At 41.4% G+C, this 24,870-nt stretch overlaps 1 protein-coding gene and 1 non-coding gene across 2 annotated transcripts in view; one reads left to right on the forward strand and one right to left on the reverse strand.

The window, feature by feature from the left end:
• The window catches only part of DNER (delta/notch like EGF repeat containing), a 390,295-nt gene that overhangs the window by 335,118 nt on the left and 30,307 nt on the right, over positions 1-24,870 (forward strand). The window contains exons 9-10 of the mRNA XM_055397670.2: positions 4,431-4,553; positions 17,599-17,712. Coding sequence (XP_055253645.1) covers positions 4,431-4,553; positions 17,599-17,712 — 237 coding nt within the window. The remainder of the gene's footprint in view (positions 1-4,430; positions 4,554-17,598; positions 17,713-24,870) is intronic.
• LOC129538698 (U6 spliceosomal RNA) lies at positions 21,742-21,850 on the reverse strand. Its single transcript, XR_008682255.2, has one exon. It is a non-coding gene; the product is annotated as a U6 spliceosomal RNA (small nuclear RNA).

Consider the following 24,870-nt stretch of genomic DNA (forward strand, 5'->3'; position numbering starts at 1 on the left):
TCGAGGTGTTTAGTCAAATTCTTATCAGTGGCTCAGATGGTAAAAAAAAAAAAAAATCTTCCTGCAGTGTGGGAGACCCAGGTTCGATCTCTGGAGAAGGGAATGGCAACCCACTTAAGTATTCTTGCCAGGAGAACTCCATGGACAGAGGAGCCTGGTAGGCTACAGTCATGGGGTCACAAAGAGTCAGACACGACTGAGCGACTAACACTTTCATGTTCACTTTCAATCAAATTCTAGTAAAACCCTACAGTCATTGTGATAAACAGTCCCTCCCACGCCCCAATTTCCAAAATAGCCTCTTAAAGGCAATATGGCCCCCATTGCGAGCCAGAGTTTTGAGGGTCTGCAGCGGCCTCCTGATCTCCTAGCCAGTTGTTATTCTTGTTCTTGGGGTCTTTGACATTGTTAACCAGCCCTCCCTGGCTCCCGATTCTCTCTTGGCTTCCATGCTCACACCCCTTGGGGTTTTCCCCCTTCTTCCCCCATCTCTGCTCATCTCTCTCTAGCTTCTTGCTCTCCACCTGCCCATCCATGTAGATACACCCTTGATCTCTTCTTTTTTCCTCTTCATGTTCTTCGATGAAAACTTGAACACATCTTCCAGGCACCTCACACCCAAAGTGCTGTTCCTGTGCTTTTTTGGCTGATTTTCCTAACTACCACGTGGACCTGGTTAAGTGAGCTCCAAGTTAAACGTGTCCAAAATCCAACTGGTCAACTTCCTCTAAAACTTATTCCTTTTGTCATAACTGTTGCGTTCACAGCAACATCATCCACTCACACATCCCAGACATGGCAGCTGTCTTAACTTCTCTTTGTTACTCCCCATATCCAGATGGTTAGTCTGTTTTCTCGTCTCAGGAAGTGACTGGAGCTGAATATTCTGGATCAAGTCCTGCAAAGATCAGATCACCGGGGATGAAAAACAGTACCCTGGAAGAGGCTACTCTTATCTCACCCTTCTGATCTTTGATTTTATTTTATTTTAAATTCTGCACTAACCTAATTTTTCTAGACCTTGGGCATACTGCCCTGAGCTAATTTGTTTGCCCGAATTAATTACCAGCAGGGGGTGGCAGTCTCATTTTCATAGAATCCTTCTGTTTTGGAAGAGATGCCTTTTTCTTCAAACAGTCCGATTTAGGTACTTTGGCAGTGCAAAGGGTGCCTTGACGTTTCTAAAGACATTTAAATGTTACCGTCTTTGTCTTTAAAGAAACAGTTTTAGAATGTGAAATCTTTATTCTTTTTCCCCCCAAGGAAGAAAAACATCACCAGCTTAATTATCTCTGTAAAATAACTTCCTCACTTGCTCTTCATGTTGCTAGTGGAAAAAGATGATGATACTGTTTTCAAAAAACAAAAACAATTCTGGAAGATTTCAAGAAATTTGCTTTTATTTTCATCTGTATAAATAATACTGCAATTCAGAGGTCAAAGATACTTGTAGGCTTATGTGTTATCCTTGCAAGTTGATTTTTGAAAGATCTGCTGGAAGGGCAATACGAGCAAAAAGATGCTGCTGGTGGTCATTGCTCCACACTGAGAAGAAGGCAAAAGAGACTTAACTCTTTAGATGTGTAAGTTCTAAAAATTGTGATAAAAAATCAGATAATATGAAATCTATCCTGTTAACAGAACTTTAAGTGCCCAGTACAGTATTGTTAACTACATACTTGTTGTATAGAGAGTTCTGGAACATTTTCATTTTGCATAACTGAAACTCTATATCCATTCAACTGCAACTCCCTGTTTCCCCTCTCCTCCACCTCAGCAACCATCTTTCTCTTCTGCCCCATGAGTCTGACTACTTTAGATTCCACGTTTGAGTGGAATCATGAAGCGTTTTTCCTTCTGTGACTGTCTTATTCTACTTAGCACATGGCCTCAAGGTTCATCCATGTTATAACATGTGACAGGATTTCCTTCAAGACTGAATAGTATTTCATTGTATGTATATATTGTATCACATTTTCTGTAACCATTCAACTGTTGATGGACATTTAGGTTGTTTCTACCTCTTGGCTATTGTGAAGCATGCCACAATGAACATGGGAATGCAAATATATCCGCATGGTCTTATTTTCAATTCTTTTGAATAAATAACTAGAAGTGATGTTATAGATATATGATAATTCTATTTCTCATTTTTGAAGAATCTCTGTATTTTTTGTTTTATATAACAACTGCAGCCTTTTACATTCCCACTAGCAGTGTATGAGAGTTCCCATTTTGCACATCCTTGACAACACTTGTTATTTTCTGTTTTTGCTTTGTTTTCTTATGGCCAGCTTAACTGGGATGAGGTGATACTTCTTTTTGGTTTTGATTTTCACTTCCCTGATGATTAGTGATGTTGAACACCTTTTTGTATACCTGTTGGTCATTTATCTTACACAGTTCACCAAAAACAACACCAACTGAATTAAAGACTTAAATCTAAGAACCTGAAACTATAAAACTTCTAAAAGAAAACTTAGGGGAAAGCCTTCATAAAATTGATCTTGGCACTGATTTTTGGATATGACACCAAAAGTATAGGCACCAAAAGCAAACATAAAGTAGGACTATATCAAACTGAATGCTTCTATCCAGCAAAGGAAGCAATCAACAGAGTCAAAGGCAGACTTCAGAGTGGAAGAAACTGTTTGCACACTCTATCTTTAATAAATTGTTACTATCCAAAACTCTTGTAAAAAAAAAAGATTTTCTGTTGAATCTAGATCAGAAATCTAAATTCCTGACTTGTGCTATAAGCGATCAGAGATTAAAGACTTTGGACTTTCCAAGCCACATGTCTCTGTTGCAGCTACTCAATCTATCATTGTATCAAATCAGTCATAGACAATATATATGTGGATGGGTGTGACTGTGTCTCAGTAAAACTTTATTTATAAAAACAGGGATGATTTGGCCTGTGGACCACAATTTGCTGGTCCTTAATCGTGAGCTGAGTTTCTGCATCTGTCTCTTTCACTGTTAAGCCGGATGGGTTTTTGTTGGGGGCTGTTCTGTGCATCATAGGATGGTTTGCAGGAGCCTTAGACCAGAAGCCAGAAGTAATCCCCTTCTCTCCACCCTTGTGACAACTCAAAATCTCCCCAAACATTGCCAGATATCTTCTGAGGGGCAAAATTGCTGTTGGTTGAGAAACTCTGATCTGGATGATTAAAATTATCTGATAAAGGGTGATAGGAAATATTTCTGTAAAACTACAAGAAGCCTGGAGAGATAGAAGAATGGAAATCCATAGGGTATTTGTCTCAGGGAGGTCAAGGTCCCCTTAAAGGAGTCACTATCACTGCCGAAAGATGGAAAGCAATTCAAAAAGGACTGAAATGGCAACTTACTCGAAAAGTGCTCCATAAATAATGCAAATGTGAGCTTAACCTACTTTAGTGATAGGCACCAAAAACAGAATAATTCAACACATTAGCCTGTGCTAACGGGACATTCTGAGCTCCAGGGCTGGCTCTGAGCTGCTGGAAAGGAGCTGGCAGTTCCAGTGCCCACTTGAGCAAGCGTTTATTTTTTCTGCTTATCTGAATTCAGAACCAACACAGGCAGAGTGATTTCTGAAAGTGCTCACATGTTTCTCTTTGTTTGGACAGGGCCAGACAAAAAATGGCCTGGTTTCACTGCATACTGGCAGGAACACATGTTTTTAAAAGTTAAAAACAGCCTAACATTCGTGAGTGAATCTCAAAGAATGTTGTCTTCTTGTCCGTTAGAATAAACACCTGTTTTGCAAAAAAAGAGAGTAAGATCCATCTTTCTTGAGAAATCATTGCTTTCTTCATCTTCATTGCTGTTATTCTATTTTTAACAGTTAAAAACTTTCAGCACAGAGTACCATATTATAATTTAGATATTTGTCATTTTACATAAACAAAAAGCCACCCCACATTTCATCAGGAAGTTCAGTTAAGCCCTTATTAGCTGAGCTTCATTCCTGACTTGAAAAACAAAGGAAATCGTGGATCCTTTTCTTCTGGAATAAAACTCTCTAGCTAGGTCTATTTTTCTAATTGATTGGAGGAAATATGGAGTCCACATCCTTGAAAGGAGCTGTTTGGCTGTTAAGTTCTATACCTAGTGCTTCTTCCTGTGTGATCACAGCAGAGGCACTCCATAGCCTATGTCTCCTGGTCACAGTACCAGTGGACATGACATCATAATGGGGTCATTTGTGGATCATGACAATGGTTGGGCTCATGACAAAAAGTGGTAAGAACAGATTCTTCATAACCTTCCTGGAAATTTACATTTCAGAGTATCCCTAGAGACCTACCTCCTGAAGGAGGTCCCATTTATTTGTGCCTCTTGCCTCACTTTCCCTTGAACACCCACTGCCTTCCTGGCAGGCTGATCCAGTGTGCGTTTAGCTGTTTCTGGTTTGACCTCAGATCTTTCCTTCTGTCCCTCAGGCTACCATGGCCTCTACTGTGAGGAGGAATACGACGAGTGTCTCTCCGCCCCGTGCCTGAACGCTGCCACCTGCAGGGACCTCGTCAACGGCTACGAGTGCGTGTGCCTGGCAGAGTACAAAGGTGAGCATCGTGGGTGGACGTGCTGGCGTGGCTCTCCGTGACGTCATGGATTTCTCCCCGCACGTGCGTAGACCTCTGATGGGAGCGTGAAACTGTTTAGGATAAGAATCAAATGCTGGCAGTGGAATGATTTATGGGGGCCAAGGAGCGCAGTGTGCATGTCTCTGGTTTCCTCTTGATAAACTGAGGCATCTCTCGCCTGTCCTTTCCTTCTTCTCATCCTTCTCTTCTCGTCTCTTATGCAAAAAGCTGAGGATAAAAAGGAATGTGAAATGGTCTCTCAGGCTCAGGTCAGAGATGCAGCTGTGGCACCGGGGGAGGAGAGCATCTGCCCTGAAGTGCTCTCTGGGCGAGGAGACGGTCCTGCGCTTTTCAGTGGGAGGAGGCAGGTGGAGTCTTACAGGTTGGCAGAAAAAGTTCATTCTGGTTAAATGAGTCATTAAAGGGGAGGCAAGTGTCAGTTCATTTGAGTGGGCTTGTGTCACAGTCACTCTGGAAAAACGGCTGGTGTTGATGAAGAGTTTATAACGTTCTCAGGTGGTGGTAGTGGTGAAGACTCCTCCTGTTAGCGCCGGAAACTCAAGAGACACAAGTTCAATCCCTGGGTTGGGAAGATCCCCTGGAGAAGGACATGGCAACCCATTCCAGTAATCTTGCCTCCAGAATTCTTGCCATGGACAGAGGACCCTGGTGGGCTGCAGTTCATGGGTCACGAAGAGTTGGACACAACTGAGTGACTAACATTGTCACTTTTTTTTTTTTTGAATAGCATCCAAACCCTGTTCTGCTTTCCTGGTGGCTCAGACGGTAAAGAATGTCTCTGCAGTGAGGGAGACCTGGGTTCCATCCCTGGGTCAGGAAGATCCCCTGGAGAAGGAAATGGCCACCCACTCCAGTATTCTTGCCAAGAAAATTCCATGGACAGAGGAGTCTGGCGGGTTACAGTGGTCCATGGGTTTGCAAAGAGTTGGATACAACTCAACAGCTAACACACACACAAACCCTGTTCTAAGTCCTTACGTGGGTAAACTCAAAAAAGAGCTGAGAGGAACTCAAGAGGACATAGTGTCAGCCTTCAGAAGCCCCTTCATCTGCCTCACCCTTGGGCTCACTGGTGTGGCTTCATTGGAGCCTCAGCACCCTCAGCCAGCACTGTGTCAGGGGCCTGGTCATCAGCTGCTCTGCATGTGTTCCTCTAAGTCATGACTTCAGCACTGGTGTAGACTTTTGTAATGCCTTTGAGGGCTCTATTTATATCCATTTCACTTAACCTCTTGTCCACACCACTGCCTGCTTGATAGCATTGATCTGCTAGTGACCTTGCTTTGTAGCTGACGTTGCTTCTCTTTGGATGGACCCACCTTTATTTAGAGGTCTTTCTGGTGAGCCTTGAGGGTTTGTAGGGCACATGGATGAACCTGATCTAGCCCCTGGGTGGAAGGGCTGAAGCTGGACCCCATCTTTGCTATATGTTCAGCAGATCTGATGTTTCTCATGGAGTATGATGCCTACTTAGAGATGAACTCGGCCAGTTCCCATGAGGACAGGTGTTCTGGCTTCATCCACATGGATTTAAGTTCTAGGTGGATCTGAGTATCAGAAAATAGGGCATCCTCTCAAGTCTGAAAAGAATAAAAGAGCAATGAACTTGGAAATGTAGGAAGCTCATCCTCACTGTGCCAATGGCATATGGATAGCCCTGGATAAACCTCTTTCTTCAACTGACTTGTTGATGCTTCCAGAGAGATTTTGAGATTCTTCAGTGACAGCGTTAGTAGTGGCAGATGTGCTTCAAAAATTTAAATCCAAGAATTCTTTAGTTTATGATAGAACTTTATGGAGTAAGTTTCATCTTTATAAATGACAAAATTATTAATGGGGTGTACTCTAAATTTGCTTCTTGTGTTCTTGGCTTGGAAGCAGTGCTCATGATATCATGACCAAGAAATAAAAAGTGAAATTGTGTATGATGACCTGCTAGTGACTCCACAGATTCATGGACTGTGAGCCTAGCTTTTTTATTTTTTTAATCTATTTTTCTCAATGGGTATCCCAAATTTTGCTGCTTCTCTCAAGCCTTATATTAAATCACTCATTCACCTTCATGTAATGAAAGAGAGCTTATTGTTTAGAGACATTTTGAAATTTCCCTAGTTTTCCACATCCTACAGCAGTGGTTCTCAAACTTGAGCATGTGTTAGAATCTGCTGGTGAGCTTCTTAGAACATAGTCTGCTGGGCCCCCACCCTTGAGTTCCTGATTCAATATATCTGGGGTAGGGCCCAATAATTTGAATTTCTGGTAAGTTTTCAGATGATGCCAATATGCTGATTCTTGCTACCCTTTGAGAAGCCCCACCCTACAAACTCATCTGCAGTCACAACTGCTCAAATTTGATTGTCCTCCCTATTAACTGTCAAGTGCTCCCCATTCTGCTCAAGGCTAATCCTTCCGTATATGTTCCTCATTCCACCCCTTCTATTTTTCTGTGACCTTCCTCCCTCAGTTACAGATGCCCTGCCGTGAATGACTCAAGAGGATAGAGTTGCCTTGAGATGACTCAAGATCCTGGAAGGGATCTCAATTGCATTTGAGGATGTGGGTTTTCAAGAAAAGGGTGCAGTGCCAGGAGCCTTTATGTAACACAGGGTTAGGTGATAGGGTTCTGGGGAGAACAGAGGACTCAAAGACCAGCTGAGCCATAAAGACTCCTCAGCTTATAGAGAGGAAATACGCACTATAGTGTGCTACATGCGACCCTATTAGACAAAGGGCTCCCTATCTCATGGATCCTGGCTGTTCTTTAAGAGGACTGCTGGACTTCCTTGGTGGTTCAGTGGTTAAGAATCCACCTGCCAATTCAGGGGACTCAGGTTCCATCCCTGGTCTGGGAAGGTTCCATATGCCACAGAGCAACTAAGCCCATATGCCACAAGTACTGAAGCCCATGCAGTCTAGAGCCTGCGTGCCACAACAAGAGAAGCCACCACAATGAGAAGCCCTCACACCGAACTAGAGAAGGTCCGCAGGTAGCGATGTAGACCTGGTGCAGCCAAAAATAAATAAATACAATAAAATAAAAGTCGCTAATTTAAAAAAAAAGAAGACTGCAGTTAGACTGAGCTGGTCGTTGTGTGTACATGTGAGTGTGTATATGAGAAAGAGAAATAAAGAGAATGGGCCCCTGCTCACACCTGGAGAACCTTGAAAAGCACAGACTGGGAGGTCTCTACCCCTCGTAGACAGGACTGGCTTGACTGGCCTGTTCAGTGCTCGAGGAGAATCTCCAGTATCATCTGTCTCATTGCCAACCTCAAGCCTGGCCAGTCCAGGGAGCCTGTACCAGCAACTCAATGAGGGAAAAAAAAAATCTAGGAAGTAAAAACAAAATTGCAGCAAAACCCACAACTCTAAGCACTCAAAAAACGGAAGTGAAAAAAGTAAGGTATGCCCCCTCAAAATCGAATTTAGATCTGGAAAAGCAAAAGGAGGAATTATGTCATGATAGAAGTAAAAATATGAGGAAATGGAAACTGTGAGTGAAAAGACATGAAATATGGAGAAAAGATCCAAGAGATGTTTCATCTGAATGATGGATGCTAGGGAAGAAGAAAGAACACACGGAAATAAAACCAGAAACAAACAGCTACTTGAAGGAGAAGTCTATGAGATAAATAATTAGAATCGGCTTACAGAGTGCCAGAGGATTAATGAAGGAGATGATATATAATTTGTGATTTCCTCGTAGAATTTCCAAATCCAAGAATACAGAGAATATTTTTTGCAAGATTCTTCATAGGGAATACAAGTTACACACAAAAGAAAGGCAAATCAGCATTGAACTGCTCTTCTCTAAAATGAAGCTAAGGACTTCCCTTGTGGTCCAGTCGTTAAGAATCTGCCTTCCAATGCAGGAGACATGGGTTCGATCCCTGGTCAGGGAGCTAAGATCCACGTGCCTCAGGGTAACTAAGTACTTGTCCTGCAACTACTGAGCCTGTGTGCTCTGGAGCCCATGCCCCCAACTAGAGAAGTCTGGTGCTGTAACGAAGATCCTGTGTGCTGCAACAGGACCTGATGCAACAAAATAAATCAATATTAAAATAATAAAATGAGACTAAACAACAGTGAAGAGTGTTTTATATTTTTCAGAGAAAAAGTCTGGTAGTTAAAGGTTCATATATATTTGAGGGATAAAGAAAGACATTTTCTACACTTAAGGAACCCCATGTACCCTCTCTAAGAAAATTATTTTACAAGGTATACCCATCAGATTGGAACTAAATCAGAACAAAGATAACCAGATAGGGGACAATAGACAACAAGAGGAAGGAGGTTGAGGAAACTTCTTTACTTGCAGTGATAAACCTAAATAGATGGCATTCATGTGATTATAAATGCTAATTTAGTGGTGAAGAAAAGTCTCTTGAAAGAATACACATGCATACTATATTAATTATTAATATTATTGCTGCAGAGTGAATTATTGTAAGGTAGTGGCTTAACACAATTTCCTACTTTCAGGCATGGATTAATGGATTCCTTGTTCAAGGTCTGGTATCCAAAGCTGGAATCAAGGTGTTGGCTGGGCTGAATGCTCATCTGAGGTTTAAATAGAAAAGGCTCAGATTCAAAGTCCGCTCAAGTTGTTGGTAGAATTCATATCCTTGTGGCTGGAGAATTGTTGACAGCTTCTTGAAAGTGATAAGAGAGAACCTCTGCTGTTTTAAAGGCTCTTACTTCAAGAGAGGCCTGAACCCTCTTAAAGCTCACACCTAGTTTGGTCAGGCCCACCCAAGGTTAACTCAAAGTCAGCTGATTAGATTTTGCATCTTCAGACTTTCTTAACCATTGCCAAATGCCATTGGTTAGAAGTTCTCATTCAAGGGGAGGGAATTGTACAAGGGCCTGACTTATTGAGGAGGGTCACCCTAGAGTGTGTCACCACGTTAGCTGGTGGGTGTTTGGGAATGATTGGAAGGCACGCAGATGTGTTAGAGATCTCATCTCAATGGGCAGATAAAGTGATTATTTCATTTTAAGGTATTTATAGAGACCTTTAGGTTTGGGTTTAAACGGGCATGTAAACCTTAGCAAAGTAGCAATAAATGAAAGAACTTCAAAACTTAGCGTGATGGGCAGGTGTTGAGGTGTGGGGTAGAAGGTATTAAAAGAAAAGCAGAAGGGGCCAATTTATGCCCTCAATCCAGAGGAAGGTCACAAGACCCTGGACCTCTCTTTCCTGTCCCTCTTTGGAGGCATTTTTTCCAACATGTATTTACATATGAGAATTCTGTATAAACTTAGAAAACTATCAGATGAGTGAACATTAGTTCTTAACTAGCACTCACCTCTGCAATTAGACCTTGGGTAAGTGATATGTTGAGGGGAAGATTGGTACTTTAACTTCTTACTTTTATGTGTTTTTTGCATGGTGATTTCTTATCTTTTCTGTTTTTAATAAGTGTAAATAAATGAATATAACTTCCTGAAAAGAATGAGTGCAATAAGGTCAGGCAAGTATAGCTAAGAACATTTTGAAAAAAGAAGGCATTGAGGGGGAACTTCTGCCAGATGTTGAAACCCATTATAATGCTGCAGTTATTATTGCATTCCCATGTAATGGGTGCAAGAATGGACAGCTAACCAAAACTGAATAATGGTCTAGGAACCCTCATCTATAATGATGTATGACACTTAACAAAGAATCACTATGAATGGGAAGGGAATTCTTCCTTAAGAAATGGTGCTAAAAAAAAACTGAGTTGCTAGACAGAAAAAAAGAAATGTCCCTGCACACACTTCTAAATAAGTTCCGTGTGAATTTAAAAAAAAAAACAAGTCTGACTCTTATTTGACTTTGCATCCTCATCTGCTTACTTGTTCCCTTCTTCCTCTGTCTTTTACAACCAAATTTCCTTAGAATTGGTATAGATGACACCTCTATTTCCTTTAATTTTCTTTTCATAGGCCTTTGCAATTTGGATCTCATTCTGCTAAATGGATTTGTGGTTCAGTCACTCAGTCCTGTCAACCACTTTTTGACCCCATGGACTGGAACACTTCAGGCTTCCCTGTCCTTCACCATCTCCCGGAGCTTGCTCAGACTCATGTCCATTGAGTTCATGATGCCATCCAACCATCTCATCCTCTGTCACCCCCTTCTCCTCCCGCCCTCAGTCTTTCCCAGCATCAGAATCTTTTCCAATGAGTTGGCTGCTCACATCAGGTGGCAAAAGCACTGGAGTTTCAGCTTCAGCATCAGTCCTTCCAGTGAATAAGCAGGGTTGCTTTCCTTTAGGATTGACTGGTTTGATCTCCTTGCTGTCCAGTGACCTAATTAAAGACTGAAATACCAAAGCTTCCAACTCCACATTCCTGCCCCTTCACCCTGTGATCGCAGGGTTCTGCATGAAACTCACCTGCTTTAGCCTCCACAGCTCTCTTCCTCTCCCCATCCCACCCCCTACCCCAGTCTTCCCTCTGGTCTTTTGGAAAGAATCCTTGTCCTCTGGACACCATGGATGCAGGTTGTTTCCAGGCTTCACTTCTTGGCCCTTTCCCTCTCCTCCTCTTTGCCATCATCCAGTCCTGTGACTGTATCCACTGACTGACATATTGATCTCCGAACAGGCCTGATTTCTCCTTCCTAAACTTTCAAAGCATTTTTTTGAAATTTGGTATGACAGTTATGGTCAGCCTTGTAGTCAGATCTTTCTGGCTCCAGACTTTCCTTTCCTTGACACTTAATTATAATCTCCTGAATGGCAGTGACTACACAGGCTTTTTTTTTTTCGGTTGTTGTTAATTAATGTATTTTTTTGGTTATACTGTGTGGCATGTGGAACTTCCCTGACCCAGTATTTAAGTCATGAAGAAGAGCAGAATCTTAACCACTGGACCACCAGGGAAGTCCCTCTTTGTTTTCTTTTCTTCTTCTTTTTCTTTTTATAACTTATCATCTGCTCTTGGTACGACGTCTTACTCAAAGTAAACACTCCATAGCTATCTGTACTTGAATGGAAACTACCGCTTAACACACTAGTAAAATAAACCAAAGTGACTTGAGCTTTTTGCCCATAAGTTTCCACTGTGGATTATGAAATTGTTAGAAGCAAAATACTCGGAGGGACTCAGAGTGATCTCTTTTCTGATATACTGAAAAGCTGAGACTTCTTTAAAACTAGTTCACAGCTAATTCACCATGGGCCTTTGGTTAGCATCCATCAACCTTATGTTGCCAGAACATCAAGTTACAGACCCACATTATGCTGAATTATTATTTATAGTGGAACAAATTTAATGGTCAAGACTATACACATTTGGAATTTCTGGTGACAGAAGTTAGGAAAATTTCAATTTTTAATAATGAAAATATGATTATGAATAATGAAAATAATTTATGGAAAAAAAATAATTTATGAAAATAAATACTGTTATTTATGTTTGATTTAGAGATTGTTAGCAAGTTTTGCTAGTTTTACTTTATTCTTAATTTTTATTGGAGTGTTGTTGCTTTGTAGTGTGTGTTAGTACTGTGCAGCAGAGGGAATCAGCCATACGTATACATCTATCCCCCCTCCCTTTGGATTTCCTCCCCAATTAGGTCAGCACAGTACATTAAATAGAGTTCCCTGTGCTAAACCGTGGGTTTTCATTAGTTATCGATTTTATACACAGTGTCAGTAGTTTACTAGCTCTATTTTAAATGGCGATATATTCCCTTATTACATCTGATGTGAGGCTACTATAATAATTCTGGAATGAACATATTTATTCATATAATTTTCGTATTTTCTGGATTTTTTATTTTGGAGGAATAGAGTCTCAGAAATAACTTTATTGGGTTGTGAGTTTGATCACATTGTACCTGGTTGTTGATTTTTAAAGTCCAGAAAAATGTATAATTGAAAAGATGAAAACTCTTTCTTTGTTGGCTAGAATTATTTCCTCTGTGTAACCAGTGGACAAGAACTTCTGGGTTATATGCCTAGCCATTCTCAAGTACTGTGATTGGTAGAAAATGGATAATTCAGGGTTTCTTCCTTTACCAGCTTACTGTTTAACCAGAAGAGCAGACTGAAACTGGCACACACAAGAAATAATGAGGGCGAAGGTTGAGGTGTCGGCTGTAGTTTCTAAAACAGATTAGGAAAGGTTAAGCTCGGACAGGTTGAAACCCTGGAAAAGTTTGCTTGGAGGAAAGCAGTTTGAATAAAGTAAGATGAGGTCTTCAGAGGAATAGGAAGTTCAAAGAACACTTCAAGCTAATTTTCTTTACCTGACTTAATTTTCTTGGAGATAAAATAAAGATTTTTCAGTTGTGAAAATACTAATCACGGCCAAAAATTGTGATGACAACAGAGGTTTATAATTGGAGCACGACTCTTTGAATTTTTGCTCATTTTAATTCTAAAATTAACTGCTAGAAAGAGCCCTGTTGAAATAAAGATCTCTTCCGAAACATTGCCACTCTATGCATTAATGTAAAAAGTATGATTTTTTATTAATTTTGACTGATTTATAGTTTATTTTTGCTTGAGACTAAACATAAGTTGCGTAATAGTGCGTGCTGCGTCCCTCGCCAGTGGGTGATGAGTACGTCATTCTACAGACTTAGTCTGAAGTGTGGACCTGGCTTTCCCTGACAGAATAGGGTGTTTCTGAGGCAGATTTGGAATGGTGTCTCACTCCTCTGGCAACCCTACCTGTGTATCGGCCAAAGTACACAGACTGTCGCCCCTCCTGGAAGGACAGGGCTCTGGTGGTATAGCCATCATTTCTTCCCCGTGGCCTGATACAGTCTCTGCTCTAAAGGACCTCAGAGATACATGGGGGAATCAGACAGCAAAACACATAAGTGATGATTTAACACTGTGAACTCTGGAATCATGGAATCTCCACATGCCCTCAATGCGACAGAAGAACAGAGGCCTGTCTTGGGAGAGTCAACTTCAGGACGGAGGGCGAAGGAAAGGGTCATGGTCAGAGGACACAGGATGCCTGACAGTCAGTGTTGTGCAAGTGAATGGGGGCCCTGGGGGTGCAGATGAGGGGAACCCAGGGGCCCTGAAGAGCAGAGTTGGAGGGGATGTATCCTGGGCATCTCAGTGGTATTCATGACTATCTCTTCTCTGCATTTAAGATTTCTAGCTCATAGTGGTTCAGTTTTGATCAACAAGCTGAACAACATGGTATGTGTTTCTTGCAAAGGGATTAGCGAGGCTCAGTGTATAGAAATATGAGTCATCAAAGTGCTCTCTGGGGATGTTTGAGACCATCTTGCTTCGAAGTTATCCTGTTGCTGTGAAGATTAGTTTTTGTCCCATCTTGCTGCCAGAAAACTCTCAATGAACCTCAAGTGACTGGATATCTTATCTTTTGAAAAAGAGAAATAACAAAGGATAAAATCATTGCCCAAACACCCCAAAGATTGAAGTTGCTTATTATCTTGAGTGTTTTCATCAAATGTATCTTACTGAAGGCTTTTAAAGTTGAGATGCTTAAATACTCAGCCTAGAACATGCTTTTCAGCCTTATTTGAGGAATGTGGTAATTTGTGTGTTAATATATTAGTTATATGAATATTTTAAGATTAGGTTGGCAGATGTATTACTAAAAGTCCAGAAAAGCATGTCCTTGATTGCTCTTACTTTAGGTCTAATGGATCTTTTTGCTCTTAGATTTCAGAACACTCCTCAACTTTGGTGTGGCTGTATTTCCTGTTATAATTGAAAGCCTTTTTTGTCACCTGGTTCCCAGTGATCAGCCTCCTAGGAACTTGTTGTTGTTCAGTCGCTAAGTCATGTCTGAGTATTTGCAACCCTGTGAACTGTAGCACATCAGGCTCCCCTGAACTTGCAAATACGTGAATTCTTGTTTTTCATAAACACTTGGAAGCAGAAAACACTCTTTTGCATTTTACTCTTTTCAGTTCAGCCTGTGCTATTTGGGTATCACTGGAAAGATGAAAATAGAGACTCCTGGGTAGAGAGACTGTGCACACTCAAGCAACGAGCAATTACCAGTTTTATGCTTTAATCTTTAGTTTTTAAATTAATTAATTATTTGGCTGCACTGGGTCTTCATTACTGCCCATGGGCTTTTCTCTGCCTGCAGCAAACAGGGGCTGCTCTTTGTTGAGGTATGCAGGTTTCTCATTGCAGTGGCTTCTCTTGTGGAACACAGGCTCTAGGTGCACAGGCTCAGTAGTTGTGGCACGAGGGCTTAGTTGCCCTGCAGCATGTGGAATCTTCCTGGAACAGGGATTGAGCCTGTGTCCCCTGCATTGGCAGGCAGACTCCTAACCTCTCAACCACCAGGGAAGTCTAATCTTTAAATTAGTTTGACCTTGAACATTTACTGTGAGTCGTGGGTTTGTTAAGGATGAGTCAGGGAGGTGCCAGGAGGCAGAGAGGGAGCTAGGAGATATTTGGGGGCTGGGAGTGCTTCCCATCACGCATGAAGCAGTGGGCTTGGGGTGGTGGTTGCAGGGAGAAAAGTCAGGCAAAAGAAATGAAAAGCACTTTGGAAAAATATGTGGTAGAATATTGTTCACAAGTTGGATATGATGGCAAAGGATAAAAAGAAATGAAAACACATCCATTCTAAAATGCTTTGTTGTTCATTGCTCAGTCTCTAAGCTATGTCCAACTCTTTGTGCCTGCAGCACACCAGGCTTCCCTGTCCTTCACACCGTCTCCTGGAGTTTGGCGAAACTCATGTCCTTTGAGTCGTTGATACCATCAAACCATCTTATTGTCTGTCGCCCACTTCTCCTCGTGCCCTCAATCTTTCCCAGCATCAGAGTCTTTTACAGTGAGTTGGCTCTTCACATCAGGTGGCCAAAGGATTGGAGCTCTAGCTTCAGCATCAGTCCTTCCAATGAATAGTCAGGACTGATCTCCTTTAGGATGGACTGGTTGGATCTCCTTGCAGTCCAAGGGACTCTCAAGAGCCTTCTCCAACATCACAGTTCAAAAGCATCAGTTCTTTGGTGCTCAGCCTTCTTTATGGCCCAGCTTTCATATCAGTACATGACTACTGGAAAAACCATAGCTTTGACTAGACAGACCTTTGTCGGTTAAGTGATGTCTCTGCTTTTTAATATGCTGTCTAGGTTTGTCACAGCTTTTTTTCCAATGAACAAGCACCTTTTAATTTCATGGCTGTAATCACTGTCTGTAGTAATTTTGGAGCCCAAGAAAATAAAGTCTGTCACTGTGTCCATTCTTTCCCCCATCTATTTGCCATGAAGTGACAGGACTGAATGCTATGATCTTAGTTTTTTGAATGTTGAGTTTTAAGGCTTTTCCCTCTCCTCTTGCACCTTCATCAAGAGGCTCTTTAGTTCCTCTTCCCTTTACCAGGCTCCAATAAATCATTAGTGTGACTACAGGTAGGGAATTCTGTTTTCTTTTTCTCTTGCATTCCACGCCCCCCCCATCCCGTTTCCCAAACTTTGCTTCTTAAGACATTGAAAATTAGAAAAGAAAGGCGAGAAAGAAAGTCCCAGCAAGAATAATTTCAGTGTCAAAATGAGTCACTGGGTGTGGCAGTCTTTTGTACAATATGCGTGAAGTAAGGAAGTGGAAATTAAATAAATATCCTTTTATTATTTGATTTATGCTTATATTTTCTTGAGACTGTCAGAAAGGAAAGTGTATCATTATATACTTTCTTACACAAAATGTAATTTATCTTCCTTTCCGAAGGGGAGGGGAACAAAGAGAGAGATTAGTCTATTTGTCCATCTGACCTTCCGGTGAAACGCCAGAAATTCTACCTTTCGAAGAGCATTGGATTTTTAAAGTTCTTTTTAAAAATAAAATGATGAAAATGCTATGTAGTCACTGTGAAAAATCCTAACAATGTAGAGATGTACAAAGTGACATTCAAATTCATTCATCTTTCTCTCAGTTCAGCTTCAAGCCTTTGCGTACATACATATACACATAGACTACTTTTTAATACCAGTGGGAACTGTTTTTGTTATAAAGATTGTTTTTCAGTGCCTCTTTTGTTTGTTGTTGAATGGGCGCAGAGCTCCATAGACTGCTGTATATTTCCACAGCAGTTGGAGCTCCATCTCATGAACTGTTTAGCGAGCACAGGATCACATTCAAGTGACCAGCATCATTGGGTCCCTCCCCGCCAGCTTGGTGACCTTGCATTTGGATATTTGTTTCCTAGTGCTGACTCGAGGATCACCTTATACATAAAGCACAGCAGAAGGGTCTGGAACACAGTATGTGTGCAACACATTGCCTTTCATCTGTGGTGAACTGGTTTGATCTTTGGGGATGAAGTCTAAGGGCCTCCTCTCCCCTGCAGTTTTCCAAAACTACAACTGGATCTTGTTTAAATATCTGACTCCAAATCTTTACCTTCAGGATACTGTTTATCAGTTTTATTGACATTTTTTTGTACACTGTCTGGCTACGTTCTGTTTCTTTTGGAGACTTAGAAAGCATGTGTCACTGATAAATTTTATCTTTCAAAGTTTTAACTTTCTGTTGCCCAGACTTTGGGGGGTGGGGTCAGAGAAAATACAGAGAAGACTTTATGGTGGGACTTATGATCAGGTACTGAATTTGTTATTTTCTTGTAAGATGTGTTTTTACAACTTAGAGTCAAGGGTGGGCTTCCCTGGTGCCTCAGTGGTAAAGAATTCACCTGCCAAAGCAGGAGATGTGGGTTCGATCCCTGGGTTGGGAAGATCCCCTGGAGAAGGAAATGGCAATTCACTCCAGTATTCTTGCCTGGAGCATTCCATGGACAGAGGAGCCTGGTCCATAGAGTCCATGGAGTCCATAGAGTCGCAAAGAGTCGAACATGACTTAAGCGACTAAACAATAGCAAAAGTCAAGGGTGGGCACATGAGTACATATACATGTGCGCACACATGCGTGTACATGCACATACAATGCACCCCTCTGGGGATCAGCCTTCACACTGTTCAAATCTCTTCAGACACTTTCCTTTCAAAGGCCATGGGAGCTGGAGACCTTAGCAAGTTACCCTTTTTGCATCTGTGTCTCTGCAGGAATCCACTGCGAATCCTACAAGGACCCATGCGCTAATGTCAGCTGTCTGAACGGTGGCACCTGTGACAGTGAAGGTCTCAATGGCACGTGTGTCTGCGCACCAGGATTTACAGGCAAGTGAGCCAGAAACTGAGTTTTCAAATTACTGCAAAATCCCTGAGATTACAGCTGTGAAGAAAACCCAGAAACCTCTATGCATACATTATTGCAAAATATGACTTGCACTGCAGAAGGTAAGCAGGGATCGCTTGGATGGAGACCTGTTTTAAAACAATTTACTGTGTTGTCATTAAGTGAAGCTCTTAGGAGATCAGCATTTGGTTTGAAGACTTGTGGAGATTGCCCTTGCTATGTACGTTTTCTGACCTGTAGCTTTGAAACGTGAGACATGAGCCATTACACTCACACCTGATAAAGTGTCAGTGCTAATGGAGGCGAGAAGGAGAATGGAAGGGTCAAATGTGTCTTCTGCAGAAACTGCATTCCACCACCAGGTTTATTTCTATTGAAAGATAAGGCTGTGTCTGGATTTACTTATTTATTTTAATTGAAGGATAATTACTACCTTGTGATGGTTTTTGCCATACATCAATATGAATCAATCAGTATGAATCGGCCAAAGGCATCCTGAATGCCCCTCACACCTCCCTCCCCACCCCATCCCTCCAGCTTGTCACAGAGCACTGGCTTTGGGTGCCCTGTATTGTACATCACACTCCCACTGGTTATCTGTTTTACGTATGGTAATGTATATGTTTCAGTGCTATTCTCTGAAATCATCCCATCCTTTTCTTCACCCACTGAGTCCAAAAGTCTGTTGTTTATGTCTGCATCTCCTTTACTGCCCTACGCATTTGAGTCAGTTCTAGTGAGGTGGATGAACCTAGAGCCTCTTATACAGAGTGAAGTAAGTCAGAAAGAGAAAGGCAAATATCATATATTAACATCTGGATTTTGCATAATGGAGAGATGGTGGGGGCGATTAGGGGGAGATCTTGAATTAGTAGTGGAGGTGAGGACAGGAGGGGTGTGGGAAGAGGGAGTGGATGGGGGAGAAAACATCTGATGGAAGAACAGGTCGGGAGGACGGGGCTGGGTTCAAGAGGAGCCTCGGAGGCCCCTGGGCTCTGAGTGTGAAAAGTCACTGTGGGCAAGGGCAAGGAGCCTAACAAGGGCTCCTTTTGAAGTCACCCCTTAAAGATCTCAGGGGGTTGTGAACACCCCAAACAGATGTGAAGTGTCGTATGCATGTGTAAATGCTGAGGGAGATGTTCTTACATTTTCATCAGATTCTCAAAAGAAATTGGGAACCACTTGGATAGTGGAGATTCCATCTTTTGCTTTGTTAACTGGTCACAGGAGTGCAGAGATGTAGAGCCTAGGTCAGGTCTCTGTTTTCAGCACTTGCTCAGCCAACAAAAGCGTTAGGGTCACTCCGGCTTGCAGATTGGGAAAGGTTAACATACAGGGTGCTGACAGAAGAAGATGGGCACTAAAGTTTCTGGAAATACGTTTTCATTGGCTGGAGAGTGCCTTGCATGCTCACCTCTCCCTGCTAAGCCACAGTGGCCACCTCCCCAACCCTGAAGAATTCCACAGAACCTGGACCCCCAGTCCATCCCTGGGGAGCCTCATTTGTTCTTCTGGGGAAGATGCCAACAGTCAACATCAGGAGGAGCAGCCTCTGATCTTCCTTCTGTTTATCTGTGTTACATCCTTTGTTTTCCTTTCGTCTTTTCCTGGGACTGAGAAGTGGGCTCACCCAGAAAATTATCTTCAGGTGGTTTTGTTTCTGACCGGTTTATAAACATGCGAGGGCATTTGTTCTCATCAATAAATGCAAAAATAATATTGGGGGGGCATTGCATTTTCCCCCCTAGACATATCCCACAGATAATAAAATGCTTGGAAGAAAAATGAGATAATATAGTGCCATGGGGCGGGGGGAAACACCACTTAAAACTGTGCTACCAGGAGACAGCCATTGTTAACATTTTGTTATATATATCCAGCGGTTTTCCTGAAGATCTGTTTGTGTTTAAGATACAGTGTGTAGTGTAAATGCATATGTGCATGCCTCCCAAGTCGCTTCAGTCATATCCAACTCTTTTTGACCCTATGGACTGTGGCCCATCAGGATCCTCTGTCCATGAGATTCTCCAGGCAAGAATACTGGAGTGGGTTGCCATGCCCTCCTCCAGGGAATCTTCCTGACCCAGGGATCAAACCACATCTCCTGCAGTTCCTGCATTACAGGCAGATTTTTTTTTTTACCACAGAGTCACCGAGGAAGCCCATAAATGCATATATTTGAACATAAAAGGAATCATACTATTCATACTATTTTTCATTTAAAGATATGTGTATTTCGTAAATGGTGCTTTCACATTAAGGACTATGCTGCTGTTTATCATTTTTATTGGCTGTCCTGTCATCCATTCCATGATATGTCAGGATTTTTTTTTAACCCATACTCAATTCAACTTTTGGGGAGATGGAATTTTTTCCTATTGCAAAGAATATTACAGTGAATATTCTGCATGCATGTCTTTGTGGAACTTGTATGATTATTTCTTTGAGCTAATTTCCTAGGAATGGAATCCCAGGATCCAGGAGAATACATACTTATTTCCATATTGCTCTCCAGGAAGAAACCCTTGTACCAATATTTACTCCTATCCAGAGTGTAAAGAAGCTTTTATTTCCTTGAAAGTGAAAATGTTAGTTACTAAGTAGTGTCCAAGTCTGTGACCCCATGGACTGTAGCCTGCCAGGCTCCTCTGTCTATGGGATTTTTTTTCAGGCAAGAATACTAGAGTGAATTGCCATTTCCTTCTCCAGGGGTTCTTCCCAACCCAGGGATCAAACCTGCATCTCCTGCGTTGGCAGGCGGATTGTTTTTCCACTGAGCCACTAGGGAAGATCTGAAGAGACCTTTTCAATGAAAATCTGATCTTGTCTCTCCCTACTTAAAATCACCTACTGGCATATCATTGTCTTAAGACTTTTAACTGGATCATCAAGACCTGGGAGGTTTGGCTGCATCCAGTCTTTCCAGGCTTGTCCTGGGCCCCCTTTGCCTGCTTGATTCCTGAACACCTGTGTCATGCTCTTCTCAGTAATGTTCTTCCTGTGTGTCTCCTGCCTCTCAATCCCCTCTGCCTCCCCAACTGGCCATACACCTTTTGGTTGTTGTTTAATTGCTACACCGTGTCCGACTCATGTTCTAGGTGAAAAGTCCACTCCTAGGCCTTTCTTATCAATCTTATTGTGATCACAGCAAGCAGGAGGACTCTTCCAATTGAAGCAGGCTCAAACATCACTCTAACTGGTCTTTGAAAATAACAAATGCCTGTTTTTACTCAGCCATAGTCATTCTTCAACATTTTTCAGCTACTTTTCAGTATTTGTCTTTCAGTTCACAGGAGAACATTCTGTAATTCCAGCTCATTTTCACAGGCAAATGTCATCAGTGTTTTATTCTCATTGAGATTTTAATTTGCCTTTCTTTGATATTGAGCATCTTTCGTGTAATTACTGATCCTTCAGATATCTTTGGGCTTCCCTGGTGGCTCAGATGGTAAAGAATCTGCCTGCAGTTCAGGAGACGTGGGTTCAATACCTGGGTTGGGAAGATCCCCTGGAGAAGGAAATGGCTACCCACTCCAGTATTCTTGCCTGGAGCATCCCATGGACAGAGGAGACTGGCGTGCTACAGTCCATGGGGTCACAAAGAGTCTGACGCAACTGAGAAACTACTTTCACTTTTTTACCCTTGTGAAGGGTCTTTTCAATTTTTTGCCCAGTTTTCAAAAATTGAATTTTTGTCATATCATCGAGTTGTTAGAGTAATTTGCATATTCTAGATACAAATCCTTTGTCTGATAAACATTTGGCTTGTCCATTCATTCTTTTTTTTCCTAGCAGTACATCCATCCATACGTTCTTTTTTTCATTAATTTATTTTTTGTTGAAGGATAATTGCTTTACAGAATTTTGCTGTTTTCTGTCAAGCCTCAACATGAATCAGCCATAGGTATACATATATCCCCTCCCTTTTGAACCTCCCTCCCATCTCCCTCCTCATCCCAACCCTCTAGGTTGATACAGAGCCCCTGTTTGAGTTTCCTGAGCCATACAGCAAAAATATGGAACACTTCATGAATCTGCATGTCATCCTTGCTCAGGAGCCGTGCTAATTTTCTCTATATCGGTCTAATTTTTTACTGTATGTGCTACCGAAGTAAGCACCTTCCATACATTCTTAATGGGTTTTTTTTTTTTTTTTTTTTGGTGGGGAGCAAGTGCTCTTTTTTTTTTTTTTTTGGTAATCTCTAATGTATTATTTTTTTTCTCTTTTGGTTTATTCTTTCTTTGCCTACCTTATGATGATGACATTTTGCCCAATGTTTTCTTCTAGAATTTTTAAAAATAGATTTTGCTTTTAGGTTTAGGTCTTGAGTTAATTTTTTTGTGTGTGTATGGTATGACTTAAGGATGGAAGTTTATTTTTTCCCCATATGAGTACGAAGTTATCCTAGCAACTAGCGGAATTCATTAGCACATTTTTTAAGGAAATGATTGACTATCTGTATGTCTTTTTTTTTTCCTTCCCTTTGGCTGTTTTTTCAAAATCAAAGTTTTTATTTTGAGATGATTGAAATTTCAGACTTCGTGAACAGTTTCAGTAAATAATAATGAAGGATCCAGTGTACAGTTTACCCTCAGTGATAGCATGTTGTAGAACTACAGTGCAGTGTCTTTCCCAGGTTACTGACATTGAAACAGTCAAGATCCAGACCATTTCCATCACAAGGATTCCTTATGCCGTCCTTTGATAACCATGCCCATTTCTTGTCCACTACAGGGAAATTTCCTTAATCCCTGGAAAGTGCTCATCTGTTCTGCATCTTTATAACTTTGGTATTTCAAAAATATTTTATACATGGAATGATATAGCATGTAACCTTTCAAGTTTTTTTCACTCAGCATAATTCTCTGGCAATTCATCCAGACCACTGAGTGTATCAAGTGCCTTTCTTTTTATTGCTGATCTGCCTTCTGTGATATGAATACTCCACAGTTTGTTTAGCTATTCACCTGTTGAAAGAAATCTGGGTTCTTTCCAATTTTGAGCTATTACAAAGAAAGTTGCTATAAATCTTCATTTACAGTTTTTTTGTGTGAATATAAATTTTCATTTTTTTCTATAACAGTTGCCTAGGAAATCAGGTGCTGGGTCATTTAGTAGTTGATGTGGACTTTTCAAAAAGAAAAAAAGATGTCAGAATATTTCCAGAGTGTCTTAACCATTTTTTCCTTCACATTATCTCATAATAATCCAGTTTATCTCTCTCCTTGCCAGCATTTGATATTGTCTTCATTTTTTATTTTAGTCATTTTGATATGTGTTTAGTGATGTCTTGTAGTTTTAATTTGAATTTTTCTAATGATAAATATGGGCTTCCCTGATGGATCAGCAGATAAAGAATCTGCCTACAGTGCAGGAGACACAGGAAATGGGTTTGATCCCTGGCTCAGGAAGATCCCCTGGAGTAGGAAAATGGCATCCCACTCCACTATCCTTTCCTGAACTCTCCCATGGACAGAGGAGCCTGGTGGGCTACAGTCTGTGGGATTGCAAAGAGTCAGATATGCCTGAGTGACTGATGCACACACGGATCATAAATGATGTTGGACACCTTTTCGTGTGATTATTTTACATCTACACTTACTCTTTGGCCAAGTATCCCTGCATGTCCCTTGCTGACTTTCTAATCACATCCCACATATCAAGGCTACATCTATCAGTAAGATTTCTGACCACTGACGTTGACCTTGATCACTTAACTGAGATAGTGTTTATCAAGTTTTTCCCCTGTAATGTTCTTCTTTCCCCCTTTTGCATATTTTTCTCTTTGAAAGGACCACACTGAAGAAATGGGGAGTTATACCCACCTCTTTGAAGGAAAAGTCGCTGCGTAAACTATGTGAAATTCTTCTGTAGGAGAGATTTGTCTGTTTTGCCACATTTATTTGTATCAGTGTGACATTATTCATATTTATTTTATACTTTGAGTTAAATTCAGAACATTTTTACTTATTTTGTTGCTCAGAATGTTCCAGATTTGGACACTGGGAATTCTTTCATTTGGCTCCTATTGTCCCCGGACAATGAACATACTCCATTGTTGTGTTGGTGGTGATTGTGTGTGTGTGTTTTATACGCTTTCTGGTGCTGAAGATACCCCAGTCTTATCTTGTATATTTCTTGCTCCAGTCTTAGAATCAGCCATCTCTCCAAGGAGAATGGTTCCTTTTATTGCAGAATGGTACTAGAAACCAAGATCTGGCCTCAAGCTGTGCTTGATATTCCAGGCATGCCTTTGCTTCTAGATCCTCTCAGCTGATATAGCAAGTGAATATGTCTGCATACTAATCCATGTATTTATCAATATTGCCATTGCGTTCAGTTAAGTTCAGTTGCTTAGTTGTCTCCAACTGTTTATGACCCTATGAACCACAGCACGCCAGGCCTCCCTGTCCATCACCAACTCCTGGAGTTTACCCAAACTCATGTCCACTGAGTCAGTGATGCTGTCCAACCATCTCATCATCTGTCATCCCCTTCTCCTCCTGACCTTAATCTTTTCCATCATCAGGGTCTTTTCAAATGAGTCAGCTTTTTGCGTCAGGTGGCCAAAGTATTGGAATTTTAGCTTCAGCATCAGTCTTACCAATGAACACCCGGGACTGATTTCCTTTAGGATGGACTGATTGGATCTCCTTGCACTCCAAGGGACTCTCAAGAGTCTTCTCCAACACCGCAGTTCAAAAGCATCAATTCTTTGGTGCTCAGCTTTCTTTATAGTCCAACTCTCACATCTACACATGGCTACCGGAAAAACCATAGCCTTGACTAGATGGACCTTTGGTGACAAAGCAAATGTCTTTGCTTTTTAATATGCTGTCTAGGCTGGTCATAAATTTCCTTCCAAGAAGTAAGCGTCTTTTAATTTCATGGCCGTAATCACCATTTGCAGTGATTTTGGAGCCCAAAAAATAAAGTCTTACACTGTTTCCACTATTTCCCCATCTATTTGCCATGAAGTGATGGGACCAGATGCCATGATCTTAGTTTTCTGAATATTGAGCTTTAAGCCAGCTTTTTCGCTCTCCTCTTTCACTTTGATCAAGAGGCTCTTAGTTCTTCTTCACTTTCTGCCATAAGGGTAGTGTCATCTGCATATCTGAGGTTATTGATATTTCTC

The sequence above is a fragment of the Moschus berezovskii genome, chromosome 2 (genome assembly GCF_049115385.1).
Source record: "Moschus berezovskii isolate FMDL1 chromosome 2, NW_MosBer_1.0, whole genome shotgun sequence".
Taxonomy (NCBI): domain Eukaryota; kingdom Metazoa; phylum Chordata; class Mammalia; order Artiodactyla; family Moschidae; genus Moschus; species Moschus berezovskii.